Source organism: Melozone crissalis, unplaced genomic scaffold, assembly GCF_028551555.1.
Source record: "Melozone crissalis strain CALT ecotype California unplaced genomic scaffold, PUWL_Pcris_2 ptg000016l_1, whole genome shotgun sequence".
NCBI lineage: Eukaryota > Metazoa > Chordata > Aves > Passeriformes > Passerellidae > Melozone > Melozone crissalis.
Window position 1 is genome coordinate 17,228,827 of NW_026535794.1, and position 13,894 is coordinate 17,242,720.

At 41.0% G+C, this 13,894-nt stretch overlaps 1 protein-coding gene across 4 annotated transcripts in view; it reads left to right on the forward strand.

Annotated features, from left to right (window-relative positions):
* Nucleotides 1–13,404, forward strand: part of ABI1 (abl interactor 1) — a 77,170-nt gene extending 63,766 nt beyond the window's left edge. Inside the window, exons 7-12 of one of the 4 annotated variants that reach the window (XM_054274286.1) lie at nucleotides 724–824; nucleotides 1,752–1,826; nucleotides 3,417–3,593; nucleotides 6,424–6,510; nucleotides 10,590–10,775; nucleotides 12,345–13,404. In XM_054274286.1, the coding sequence (XP_054130261.1) occupies nucleotides 724–824; nucleotides 1,752–1,826; nucleotides 3,417–3,593; nucleotides 6,424–6,510; nucleotides 10,590–10,775; nucleotides 12,345–12,520 (802 nt within the window). In that variant the 3' untranslated portion in view covers nucleotides 12,521–13,404. The remainder of the gene's footprint in view (nucleotides 1–723; nucleotides 825–1,751; nucleotides 1,827–3,416; nucleotides 3,594–6,423; nucleotides 6,511–10,589; nucleotides 10,776–12,344) is intronic. The other 3 variants (XM_054274283.1, XM_054274282.1, XM_054274287.1) reach the window with 3 other exon arrangements.
* The last annotated feature ends 490 nt before the right edge of the window (nucleotides 13,405–13,894 follow it).

A 13,894-nucleotide genomic window follows, 5' to 3' on the forward strand; every position in this document is an offset into this window, starting at 1 on the left:
ATCTAAACTTCTGCTCTGAGTAGAGATGTTCCTTCAGCTGACAACATAATTAATCTTAAATAATTATTTAGAGTTTAGCCATGAAGTCGTCCAGCCCCAGCATACTACTTTCAATTATTACAAGGCCCCTGAACTACTCCTGCAGTTGTTACTCCATTGCCTAGAACTTGCATGGTTGATTACCTTTTAATTTCTTGAAGCATTTAATTGCACATTTTATTCATAGTGATATTTATCAGCTTAGCTAATTCCATTTATTAGAACTGTAATGCATCCAGACTTGATTATCTGTATGCAATTGTAGGTAAAGACAGAGACATTTAATAGGGAGTTTTTCAAGAGTCTGTAATTGAGTTAGTCAGGCTGGAAGAGCTCACACAAGAAGTGTGGCTGTTGACATGCTTTTGTAGGAGATGCTCATACTTGTGTTTTTCTTGTGCGGTGGTATTGTCACCTTATTGTAAATCTTCCATACCTTCTGGATGATTTCTCATGGTCAGCTCCTCACAGCACTAACTCCTTCTTCACAGCACAGCCAACAAACTCCAACTCTCTCCTCACCCAGCTAACCCACCCTTTTGTAGCACTCGTCTTCTTATTGGCACAGCTGTGGCCTATTAAGGGCAGGGCTGTTCCTAATCTTTGGTCATTAGTGCAGCTGCAACTCCTCAGGTGTGAGACTGCCTTCTGCACTGTTTTCTTACATTCTATCCTCCCACACAGTGGCAGCAGTGGAGGAAGTGGCAGCCGGGAGAACAGTGGCAGCAGCAGTATTGGCATTCCCATTGCCGTGCCTACCCCGTCACCGCCGACCATCGGGCCAGGTATGTGGGACCCCTCCCTGCTGCCTGCTGCTGCTTCCTTGTGTTTGCACAGGGACTCTCACTGAACATGGTGGGCTACAAACTGTCCTGAGGTACAGTCCTACTCAGGAAATCACTTATGAGTGCTGAGTGATGTCTAAAGTTTTAATTCTTTACCAAGAGTAGTTGCAGGACAGTCAGTTACTGAATAATGGATGGTTAAAATACCTTTGCTGGTCCATGTTTTTGCAATGAAACAAGGGTGTACAAGAGGAGTAAAAGACAAACATATCCTTTTAAAGCTTAACTGTAATTTTAAATGTGTCTACAATTTGGCATTTCTGGATGCCCTGAGAGCAGCAGCAACTATGTACATGTTTAATGGGAAATACTGGCTTCTGAAATACTCTGCTAACTTTGCCATCTGTGGGGAAAGAATCATGAGGGATCTCAGTGTTAGAGGCACACTCCCTTGTGTTTAATAATGATGAATGATGAAATTGAGTAGGGTCCTTCTTTACTCTTATTATCTTAGTAATAAACCAGCCCAGTCACTGACTTGGTGTTTTGCAAGCCCATAAGACACAAAAGAGAATAGTGGAGTTTTGGTGTAATGTAATTTTGCTGTTGCAGAGATTTCTCTGTTTCTTGGATGACAGGTCTTCATTTCCTTTTATGCATGTAGGCTTTCCTTTTCCAGGACATTTTCTGGTCCTGCAGTGGTATAAATAGGCAGGAAGTCTTACTATCATCTGGCATCCCATAAAAGTCAATGAGAATAAAGATTGGCATGTACAGAACCCTGGATAGGATCAGGGTCTGAATTGGTATTAGTTAACAGAAGTAGAATTTTTATATTTGTTTGAGAAGCCTATCAAGTGCCTGTACTTTCTTTTTTTTTAACTTTTCATAATATGGCCTAATTAGGAATATAAACTATTTTATTAGCACACATTTCTGTTCCTCCTGGAGCCCCGCCAGCACCACCACTGCCTCCACCTCTCCCGATGGGCAGTCTGATAGGTGAGACTTGACAATGCTGAAGTGATTGCAGACATGCTGCATAATCAATAATCACCTCTTCCTAATGAACTCAGTGAGGGATTTTTCTTCTGTAGTGGGACCTACGTGATTTTATTACAAAAATCAGTTCTGGGATTTTTTTTGGTTTTTTTTTCAACAAATCTAATCTCCACTAATTTCCTGTGGTTAAAGCCTCTGAAGCTAAATGCACTAGGTATGGGAAAAAAGCTGCTAGTTGCTTGAAATCTGCTCCCAATTAAGCTAAGATCCAATTAATTTGATCTATAAGATCTCAGAATCTGCTTGAATACTGGCATTAGGCTGTGTAACTCCTGCAGCAGAAGCTAAGTCACAGCAGTTGCACTCTAGAAATGGTAGTTTATGTGTAGGGTGATGTGTGTGTTCTGTTCTGTGGGCACAAAGTGACTGGAAAGCACAAGTGTCTGTCACAGTAGCTTGGCTTTGATTCCATAATGCTGCAGGCAGGTGTCAAACTGGAAGACTTGAGGATACGAACTAGCAGTTCTTGAGAAATTGCTTCAAGCACTACATACAGCAGTTAGGGTGGGATCTAAAAGTAGTACTTTTCAAAATAGACAGGAAAAAATACCCCACCCTTTCCTGTCACAGGCTGATGACAAGAATAATCGATTGAGTTATGAAACTAGCTTTGGAGGCTTTGACCCACATAACCCTTTGCACTCTCCCTTACTGAAATGCTAAGTGAAAATGACTTTGGATAGCATCACAGGACTGCAAACTTCTGTCTGCTTGCTGTTTGTGTCTTATATAATTATATAATATATGTATATAAAAGCACAAAACACTTTATTGCAAACTACTTTTTGCATTTAAGAATTGTGTTAATTCATGCAACTACAATGAGTGAGATTCATTAGTTTGCAAGGTGTGATTTTCTTTCTGTCAGAGGTTAATCTGAAAGAATTTAAACTGTTTTGTTAACCTTGAAGTTTGTGCAGCCAGTAGCTGGAAGGTAAATATGGGTGTGTTTATCATGAAGAACGAATGACATCTTTGTCAGCTGGAATTGGTGATTCTGATTTGTTAGTACAAATTCCATTGATATAAAAGCACAACCAGCAAATATGATTGATAAATGTGCCAAATGTCTGAAGCTCATGACATTTGTTTCACTGTTTTGTTAGTGTTGTTTTATATTATACTGGGGGCACGTTCAGCTTTGCAATTGAAATAATTTGTTTTGAGCAGAATGTGGAATTATTTTTCTGTGTGCTCTTTAATAAAGGGTATTATTGCATGTAGTATAATTGAGATACACTTAAGAGTTGGATTCAGTTTTCCAGTCCAATCCAGTCTCTCAAAGTACTCTCAGCATTTCTCAATGCCCTTTATATGAATGTTGGTTTATGTTCTGTCTGTTTTTTCTCATTATTGATTGTAATGGGGATGTTTGTTTTTTCTGTTAATTGCCTGTTACTGATCTTAAATTATTGGAGAACTGTAATCAAGTATTTTCCACGTTCTGGACTTTTTCTGTTTTCTGCATTCTATCCCAAGTAATGCTCTGCTTAAGTCTTTTCCTTGGTTCCTTTGGCTAATGCTTTTCAGCTGCTCCTGGTTCAGCTCCTGGTTCCCAGTATGGCACAATGACCAGGCAAATCTCACGACACAACTCTACCACTTCTTCAGCATCTTCTGGTGGATACAGACGGAATCCTTCTGTGACTGCTCCATTCTCTGCTCAACCTCATGTTAATGGCGGGCCTCTTTATTCTCAAAATTCAAGTAAGCTGCTGCGCTCTGAAATCACAAACTGTTTTGAGCAAAATGATTGTAAAAGCATGCATGGCATTTTAATTCATTTATGAAAAGCATCAATGAGATTACGACTTTCTTTCCTGAAATAGAAGGAAAAACAAACAAGAAAAACCGTATTGAAATTGCACAGTGATTGCACTATATGCAATTATACTGTTTTCCCCCCTGACTTATTTGCTGTTACTCATGACAAGAAATTATTAGGATTGCCTGTCTAATTATAGGCACATTATAACTGGCATTTCAGGTGTGCTTGGAGAACACAAACTAAGCCAAGGGTCAGTTTTTTTGTGGGAGACCTAAGGTGATTGGAGTACACTCCCCCACTATTTGGATGGTGGCAAAAGAATACTAAGCACAATGTTCATGTTCCTGTCACACAGTTCCTCCCTGTCTCTGTGTCTTTCTTAAATCCTTTCCTGATTCCAAGTTTCTCCTTTGTTCTTTTCTGTAAGCTTGACTGTTAAAGAGCTCAGTCTCTCCCTTTTAGCAGACAACTTCTCTGCTTTCACATTAGTAGGGGCATCTGCAGGAGATGAGGGAAGGGATGGATGCCATGGGCAAGTGAGCAGGTTTTAGTCAGCAGCCTCCTGCCTTCCTACCCCAGAAGGGGAAACAAGGTTCACTGCAGAAAGATCTGTAAAATAAGGATCTTGGCTGCTTCTAGGAAGCTCTATCAGGAAACTTCTTCATTGCCATTTCCATGAATTTTGATCAAGTACACATCGAGGAGTGGTAGTTGTATAATGTTTTTTTCTTGGTAGTGTTCAGAATGCCAAGTCTTTAAACTTCATAGGAATGTTTCTTTTGAAAAGAAATGTTGATGTTTGGATTCAAGATCTCTTTAGATCAGTGTTTGCTGTTGTGTACTTACTCTTAAGAAAAGAATGCTTTTAAAATATTTGGGACACCGAAGTGAAGAGTTTTCTGAGTAGTTTAGAAGTATTACATTTGTCAGAAAGTATTTTTATATGCAGACACAGTATGTCTTTTCTTTTTTTCCAAACCTGATTTTCCTCCTACTCTTGCTCACCCATACTAGCATTTCATTTTCCTCCACATTCTCATTCCTCCAAATTAATTCACCATAACAACAGAAACTCCCTCCTGCCTGCACAGTTGAGTTCCATTAAATAAACAGGATTTTACTTCTGGGAATAGTTCAGTTGTCTTAAATGCTGTGCACACCACTTTTTCTGAATGTTTACATTTGTCCAAAGCAATTTTTTGCTCAAATGCAGGTGCTATTTCTTAATCTAGCCTCTCTGGTGTTTTCAAAATACTGATGGTCAGCATTTTTTAAACAGTATTTTGATGGGTGTGTTTTGCTACTTGAAACTGTTTTCCTCTGTTTCTGTAACTGGTGATTATTTTTTTAGTGGTACTGTCTTGATGTTAAACCCAGGTCCCATGTTGCCTTAAGATTTTACTTTTCATGCTAACAAATGCTCTGGTTTTTCTTAGATGTTTACTTCAATTTTGTGAGACGCTGTTTGTTCTGTTTTTATCAATCATTTATCCCATACAGTTTATTTGATTATTGGTTTTGTAATGAACTAAATGCTTCATTTTAATTCATCAAACATTAATCTTAGTTAAAGCTTTATTTAAAACTGTTGCTTAATTGGAAGAACAGAACCTCTTTCAAATTTGGTTCCAACTGGATTTATTACCATACTGAATTCCCACCTTCACTAGAATTTCTCTGCTCCAGTGCAAGAGAAATTCCACTGAGAAGGGACACTGTATAAACAAATGAGTTGATGTTTTGTTGAGTTTCTGGGTGGAGTTTTGTTTTATGCTTTTCATTGCCTGCACTTAAGGGGGAGATGTCCTTCCAGAGCTGATAGTTTGAGTGGCTTGCCCTACTGCTCCCATTCCCTACCTGTGCAGGGAGCAGTTGAACACTGGGGCTGTCAGCCCAGTGTCTCTGAGCACAGGTGTGGTCACAGGTCTCATTATTCACCAGACAGGCACATATTTCACAGAAAATAAGATTGAAAGGGCTTCCTGGGCAGCTCTGCATGCTCGTGTAGCCACTCAGAGCTGTTGAAGCCTTTGCCAGTCTTTTAGGTTGCTGGGTGCCCTCTCACCACAGAAGGCTTCATAAAGCTCCACTCTGCTCTAGACCCATCTGTTTTTTCTACCAGCAAGCAACAAGGTCCCTTTTTTTGAGAAAAACAAAACTGCAGTAAGCTATCTGACTGCCCCTGTCCCAGCAGAGCCCAGTGGTGGGAGGTGCTCTCTGTGTGAATGTGGAGTATTGATGCTAAAACATTGTGCCCCTTGCAAAAGTTGCCTTTGCTCTGTGTCAGTGCTGCTTTGCTGCACTTGATACAGGCTCCACTTTGATTTTAGAGAGGGAGTCCAGAATCCTGCAAAACATCACCTCTACTTCTAGCAGCTCACTTTGAAAAAAGAACTGCTAACTTGGTAATCCTTATTTAGCAGCAAGACAAAAGCTCAATTTTCTGTGCTCCCCAGGTGAGCACACAAAATGTGTGACAGCAGGAACCTTCACACGCACCCTGTGAGCTTCCAGCCACACAGCCTGCACTTTATTCAGCTGTTCCCTGGCTGAACACGGGCATGCTTTGCTTTTGATCCTCCATTGGCTAACCACGAATTCAGCCTTGTTGGAAACACAAGCTTGAAGAAGGTTCTTGTGTGTGTGTGTTCTTGTTCTTTACATACTTTGTTTTGTGGTCCTCGTTACTGACGGCTGCTTTTGTTTGTTCCCTTTTTTTTTTCCTTTGTCCATTTGACTTCCCCCATATGGTGTGTGTGTTGCTACCAGTTTCTATTGCTCCACCCCCTCCCCCTATGCCTCAGTTGACTCCACAGATACCTCTCACAGGCTTCGTGGCCAGGGTGCAGGAAAACAGTAAGTTTGGACAAGCTGAGCTGTTAAAGGGTAGAGCCTACTCTCTTCTAGCATGCATGGCTGGCAAGTCAGACTCTATTTTGTTTCCTTTTCCAGAAGCTAATACCATCTTGCATTCTAGTGTCAATATGCTATTGGAGCTGAAGGGCACACTCTTCAATATTTATAACACGTGCATGATTATTACTGACCCATTTAAGTCCTGAACTGCAAATTTATTACAGAAGTACAGTGTGAAATGTGGCATATGTTTGGTGTGAATATAAAATTGTATTTTAATTGAAAATACTAATTTCATGTTGAATCACCCTGCCTTTTCCAGTAGGGATAATTGATTAGTTTTTATTAGAAGGGCTTATGTAGACTGTCAGAACATGTAATGTGTAACCATTGATTCCAATACTATAGCATTTTTCAGCAAGCTGTACAGTCAATTGAAAACGTGCAGTCTTAAGATCTAATGCATTACAAAGGAGCTTGTAAGGCATCTCTCCTCTCAGCAGCCTTTCATTCTCCATTTCTTTGTGGTCTCCTATTTCCCAGCTGAGCTTCTAGCAGCATAGCTCTGCTTGTTAGGTGAGTGAGAGGTGCTCTCTAGCTGTGCTGTGTTTATACTGGTAACTCTGCTTTTACCATTACTGCTTGATTCCCTCCAGGTGAGTGTTACTGTCTCAAGTGCTAGTGCAGATGTAAAGTCATGTTCCTGATCTGGAGATATCAGGAGTTGGAGTTTGTTGCAGTTCTGTAAACAGCAGATTAAATATGATTTAGATAGAGTATGAAGTAAATAAAAAATGCTTTTAAAGTGTTTGGGAACCATTTTGAGATTTGCTAGGATCTCAGGGGCTACTAACTACACAGTTGGCTATATAGCTGCAGCATCCATTTAGGGACTCCAGGTCTGAGTAGTGTTGCTGTTCTGCTTCCCATTGGAGCTTTTAAATGGTCATGTTCTGAGCATTCCCCATGAGATCAGAGACATCTCTCTGGTTCTCTCTCAAAAAGAAGGTATTTTGGTGCTGTGCTATGTAAACAGCAAGAATCACGTTGATGTAGAATAGCGTGCCACAAAATTGTGTTGAAAACCTTTCCAAAATAGTAAGTGTAGAGGTAAACCTGCTGAAGATGAAGGTTACAGAATATCTTCACTTGCAGATAAACTTGAGAAAATTGACACCTGCTCCTGAATTGTTCTGAGTATTGTCCTCCTGGAAATAGCACAGCCCTTGGGAGAGCAGAGGTGAAAGGGACAGACTGACTTGTGCAAGCTGACTTGTGGATGAGACTGCAGCAAAACATCTGAAGCTTGAAATCTGGTCATAGGAATTGTTCTTTATTTTATTTCTTTTAATAGTCCCTTGGGTTGGAAAGTTCTATGAGTATGGCTTGGAGCCTGTGGCAGCCTGCGTGTACGCTCAGCAGAGCTGGCTCTAGAGGCTGCTCTTGGGTTTTGGCATTGTGTGCTGGACTTTCATCAGTCTGGTTTTCTCAAGAAGTCTCTGCTGTTAGGGAGACGTGGGTAGACTTGTCTTTTCCTTATCATAGAGATCTGTAGGTTTGGAAAACAGACTGCTTGAGAGCTTCTTTCAGAGGACAAGGACATAGAGGGTGTTGAAACTATGCAATGCCTCTTCTTTTTTTCCTGTGTTCAAACTGTGAGCATCTCCTCCAGAGAGGTTTTCCAGTGTTTCTGGTGCTCAGGAACAGCTGATTTAAGTTGCTGTACTCTCACACCGAGTCCTTTCACAAGGAGTCTGCTGGTCCCCATTTAAAGAGCAAGGATGGGAATGCATACAAGAGAAGATCTCAGTTTGGAGCTATATAAACACTTGTCCCTTTACCCTTTTCATTTAAAGTGGCTTTTTGCATGCTTTATTTCCCTCCCTTAGAAGAAGTGATGCCGTCCTAGAGTTTGGCACAGTTTAGAACCAGAAGAAGTCTAGGTTAAGGTCCAGGAGGAAAGGGGATACTTCAGTGGAGTGGCACTTGTCTAATTTTCTGTTCCATTCTCTCCCTTTGTTTAAATGCAAGGTTGAATTGTTTTAAATGTTTCCTATAAAGCTTGCAGTTCCTGCACTGCATCTCAGTTAGAGTATGTCTTGGTGCTTTCACACTTGCATTTCCTGCTCTCTTTCCTTTTCAAATATGCAGCTTCATTGTTGAATAAATGTAACTTTTTTGCATTTAAAATTTTTAAAAAAATTTTCTAAGGTAAGGATTTCTCAAGATCTCAAATGATTGTTGTTTCAACTCTGTTTTTTTTCCCCTGGCTGCAGACAGAAACTAAGGGGAGAAATACATTTGTGGAAGATGTGCTAAAATGCAGCACAAAACCAGTCCATTCATAAACAGTCTTGTCATGTGTCTGTGGTGGATTAATGAAGCCTGTCTGTGAGTGCTATTCAGTAATGGGCAGGACGTAGCATTCACTCCACCAGAGACTTTGTTAGTCTGTCTCCAAGTGACACAAATGGGCTTCTGTGTGGGAGAGGAATCACTAATAAATACAGTGGCAGCCAGTCTTACTGATGCAGAGAGCTGTGGGGTGTTCAGCTCAGCTGGTCAAGTTGAAGAGGAGCTGGGCTTGCAGGTGAAGAATTGGCCCTGCAAGGGAAGGGAGAGGCTGGATGCCTGGGCTGAGGCAGTCCCTGTCCCAGCAGTTCCTGCCCCCTTTTGCCCTGGCAGCAGGTGCCAGAGCTGTCCCAGTGCAGCCAGCCTGACCCACACAGGACAGGAGAGCTGTGCCCAAGTCCCTCATCAGGAGCATGGTGCTGAAGAGCAAAGGTTACGTCACACTAGAGTAGTGACCAGCCAAAAGTAAAAAGTGTTTAAGCAAACAAAACCCCTATTTCTAATCTCCAGTGCCATTGTAACTATCAGTAGTCAAACCTTCATTCAGTGCAGTGTTGGTCTTTCTCTGTTGCTTGGCTTTCTTTTCAAAATTTGTGTGCTGGAGCTGCACATTCTGAGGCCTGCTGCCTTGTTCCATCAAACCCTGCCTAGAGCAGCAGTTTTCAGCCTATGTTTTCAGTGTGCAGAATCCCAGATCTCTTGAAAATGAGTCTGTGTTGCTATGTAACCAAACTGATGCCAGTAACAGTAGCTTCCTTTCAGTAACTTGTGGCTCCATAGTGCTTACACCAGGGCCATGTGTAGCGGACCACATCTCCCTAGGAATAGCATGAGGGACTTGATGTCCTGCATCTGAGTATGCCATCTCTCTATTTTGCTGCCAGCTGCTGTCAACGTTACTGGAAACTAATTTAACGAACTGATTTAAAAAGTGATTTGTACCATAATGCCTTTCTCTTTTTCCCTTTCCCAAAGCAACTTGTAACTGTGCTGATTGGAGAATCTCAGGGCAGGGATTTGACATTTTGGATTATACATTTAATTCCTTGAGCACTTTTTCTCTAAGAGCAGCAGCTGCCTGTCGTTGTTTTTTCATTTATTGATTCCTGAATGTCACACACACAAACTAGCCTGCAAGATAAAGATCTGTACAAAGCTCTTCTTCTGCAGAAGGATTACTTGGCTTCCTCTTACCTGGTTAAATCTTAAAAAAGGGAAGAGACTAGTATTTATGATCCACACCAGATCTTTTTGTTCCCTAATGCTAGCTCTGAGAGAGAAGGAATCCAAAGAAGCAGTGTTCAGAAGAAAATTGAAGTGACTGTTCAGACAAAGGATTTGTTAAAAGCCAGTCAAGCTGCTGGCCCAGTCAGAGGCTGTTGCTGCCTGGCTCAGAGGGTGCCGCTGAGTCCTCCATAGCTCCCGCTGCAGCGCATGGACATTGGAGCAGGAAGCTTTCCTCTCTGCTGATGTTCAGCTTATGCCCCGCAGCATGTGCTTTGACTCTAGTAGCATTTACACATAGATTGGACCACTAATAACCAATAGAGTTGTGTGCTGTAGTTGTTAATACAAAGCCTCTGTTTCTAATCAGTGCATGGTATTATAGTGCATGCTGTGTGTGTTGTCCTCCCAGCTCTTTGATTTACAGTGTACAGCCTCAGGTTTGTTTGCATCTCCACCCTCTCTTGATTTAAGAGAAAACAATAATCTCCAAATGTTTCTAGTTGCTGATAGCCCAACTCCTCCCCCGCCGCCGCCCCCCGATGAGATGCCGATGTTTGATGACTCTCCTCCTCCTCCACCCCCACCACCTGTGGATTATGAGGATGAGGAGGCTGCTGTTGTGCAGTACAGCGATCCCTATGCAGATGGAGATCCTGCTTGGGCACCTAAAAACTACATAGAGAAAGGTAAGAGAAGCACTGCAGCTGTGTTAGTGCAGTATCAGGGGATTAATGGTGTCTGAAGGGAATGAAGGACTTAGTGTGGGTCACAAGCCATGCTTTCCTTAGTTTGTGTCTACATCTAATAATCCTTCTCTGGACAAATTATAAAATACATTCAGGTATTCTAGAATGGGTGAAAAAGCAAGTTTCTTCATGGGAAGCAGATGTAAAAATTGGATGGCTTTCATCTTTGATGAGCTGGACTGTCTGTACCTACCTCAGGATTGCTGGGCAGTCATCTAGAGATTTCTGCAAAATGGTCAGAAATTCCAAGCATTTATCGCATCAAACTAGATTACTAGAGTCCATTATTAGACTTTGAGCTATAAAATATGTTGAGGTCTCCTTGGAGATTTATCAGTGACTCCAGATCAGCAGACTCGGAACTGTGCTTAGGTATGAAGTCACGTAGTAAACATCTCTTCCCATAAATAATGGACAAGCAGATTTCCTGCCAGTGGAGTTGTCTGTGTTGTAGCACTGACCATTTTGTCAGCAGCAGTGCTGCCAGGTTTCTCATGAGCTGGCTGGTGCTGCAGTGAGTACAAAATGGGGACAGGTACTTGTGGTGTTTGTGGCAGAGCACCTGTGTTCCCTCTTCATTTGAGCTGGACTGTGTGCAGGACATACCCAAGGGATGAAAATAACTGATACAGCACAGCATTGCTCGGCATTAAGACATCAGATAGCTGAGGTTATATGTACGTGGAAAATAGTGGATTCTTGGAATTCATAAAGCTGATCAATTGCATAAATCCGTATTAACTTTTGAAGGCTAAGGCTGTGATGTCTGAAGTCTGTATATTCACAGTAGTAGTTTTTAACTCCAGCACTGGTAGTGGCAACATTCTTTCCTTGGGGAAATCTCTGCTTTGTTAATGGCACACAGCAAGTTGGAGGTTGGTAAGAATAAGGTAGTACCAAGCAGGTACTGAAAATAGCAGATGTTGCTTCTACACTCTTCAGCAACTTTCCTACTTGCACTCAGTGCAGCTCCTTGAAAAGTAGTTCCAGAACTCCTTACGACACAAAAGCTCTGTAGGAATGCCCATTCATTTGTGTGCAATGGCTTTAGCAGTGATGTGTCAAGGCCACACTGATGTGCCAACAGGGGCCTCAGTGGAATGATTTTTGTACAATATTTATGTTCTAATCAAGAGATTCATACTAAGAGGTCCACATGCTATTGAGGTAATCTGGTCAGAAATGAGTGCCACACAAGTCAGGTGTTCCCTAACTCAGCTTTTAAGTGTCCGTAAGCCCCACTTTACCGTGTCACAGTTGATGCACTGCTGTGCCAGCAGTTTAACTGAGTGTTCAGTTAGTCAACATGCACTACTTAGTGCTAGCTAATGCTGCAAGGAAAGTGAAATTCCATTTTCTGGGCTTAGTGTTCAACAGGAAAAGCACGTGAATTCATTACTGAAAATCCCACAAGAGCCAACTAATCTTTTAGTATTTTCTGAAGAACAATTGTTTTTTAATACTGTTGCTATTAATAAAATGCTAAATGTGTCCCTGTTTATTCCACAGTTGTTGCTATATATGACTATACAAAGGACAAAGACGATGAGCTGTCGTTTATGGAGGGTGCAATCATTTATGTGATAAAGAAGAACGATGACGGCTGGTATGAAGGAGTTTGCAATCGAGTAACTGGCTTGTTTCCTGGGAATTATGTTGAATCAATCATGCACTACGCTGATTAAAATCCTTTGCTTTTCAAAGTTTGGTCTTGTATTCAAGTCATACCATGATTATTTACAAGGGGTAACTAAAAGCTAACAGAATTGTCTTAATATACTTTCAAAAAATTGTGCCCATTTCTTCAGGCCATACTGTTTTAATGGTATGATTGAATGTCCATCTCTGAGTCTCTGGGGACAGTATGTCTTACCTGATGGCAATTTGTAAAACAAGCAACTGTCTATAACTGGTTATACTTATTTACTTATGCATTGTTAATTTTATGACCAGCCTAATTATTATGGGGAAGTAGGGTATAATATTTAATGAACCATGATCAGATTGTGCCATTACATTTTTCAGTACAGCATGGTAACTAACACTACGTTAGACTAACATATTAAAACCTGGATGAGAAGTTTAATGTTAGTGCTGGTCATATTACTTTTTGTTTAGACTCTTTGCTCATTCTTGAATTATATTTGTTTAAAGCATGCATACAAACTTATGTATTGAAATATACTTTTTTAAAAATCCAAGATGCTTCCAATTGTTGTAATCTTTACCTGGAGTATTCTCACTAAAGTCTATTACAATGAGTTGTTTGGGTCTAAGGTGTCCATGTGATTCAAAAAATGGGTGGTCTTATGTATGTGTAATTTGTACCCAAGTTTTTTTAATGAGTAAATTTACATTATGACTTTTTCCATTCATAAATATATAAGTGAACCAAAGTTCTTGTCCATTACTTTGTTGGTTGGCTTGGCAAAGAATTTTGGAATGCTAACGTAGCAAAATCATGGCTGTGTTATCCCAGGCAATGTACTAAAAAGCAAATGTTTGTAACATGACTTTATCACTGACAGAGGGAAAATAAATTAGATCTGAAACCTGAATTACACACTTATACATACTCTTAAAAGTTCTTTTCTGCCCACACTTAGTTTCAGTGAGGGTTCTTGATTGAATCCAGTTACCTGGATGCAGTGAGTTGGACACCATCTGTAGCTGAGTTCTGTGTGGGAACTCTCTGTGTGGCTCTGGAGCAGAGGGACAGGATCAGGCTGTCCTCCAGAGAGCACCCAGGGGAACTCAGGGACAGGAACTTGGCCATTGTTACGGGATCACAGGCAGAGATAGCCAGAGAGGGTGTGCTTTCCTGCTCTACAGATTCTGTGGCTGAAATAACCTGAGAAGGAATGTGGTAGTACTGGGTAATTACTGTGAGAGGAATGTGTCTGGGACTTCAAAGGCAGCTTCTAGGGTGCTACAGAATATATTCTATAAATGAGTGATGAAAGTGATGGAGTTGCAGGTTTGACTGGCTGGTGAATCATTCATTTTTAGTTTGAGTTAGAAATACTGAGCCTTTCATTTTCTGAACAGAAACATTCACT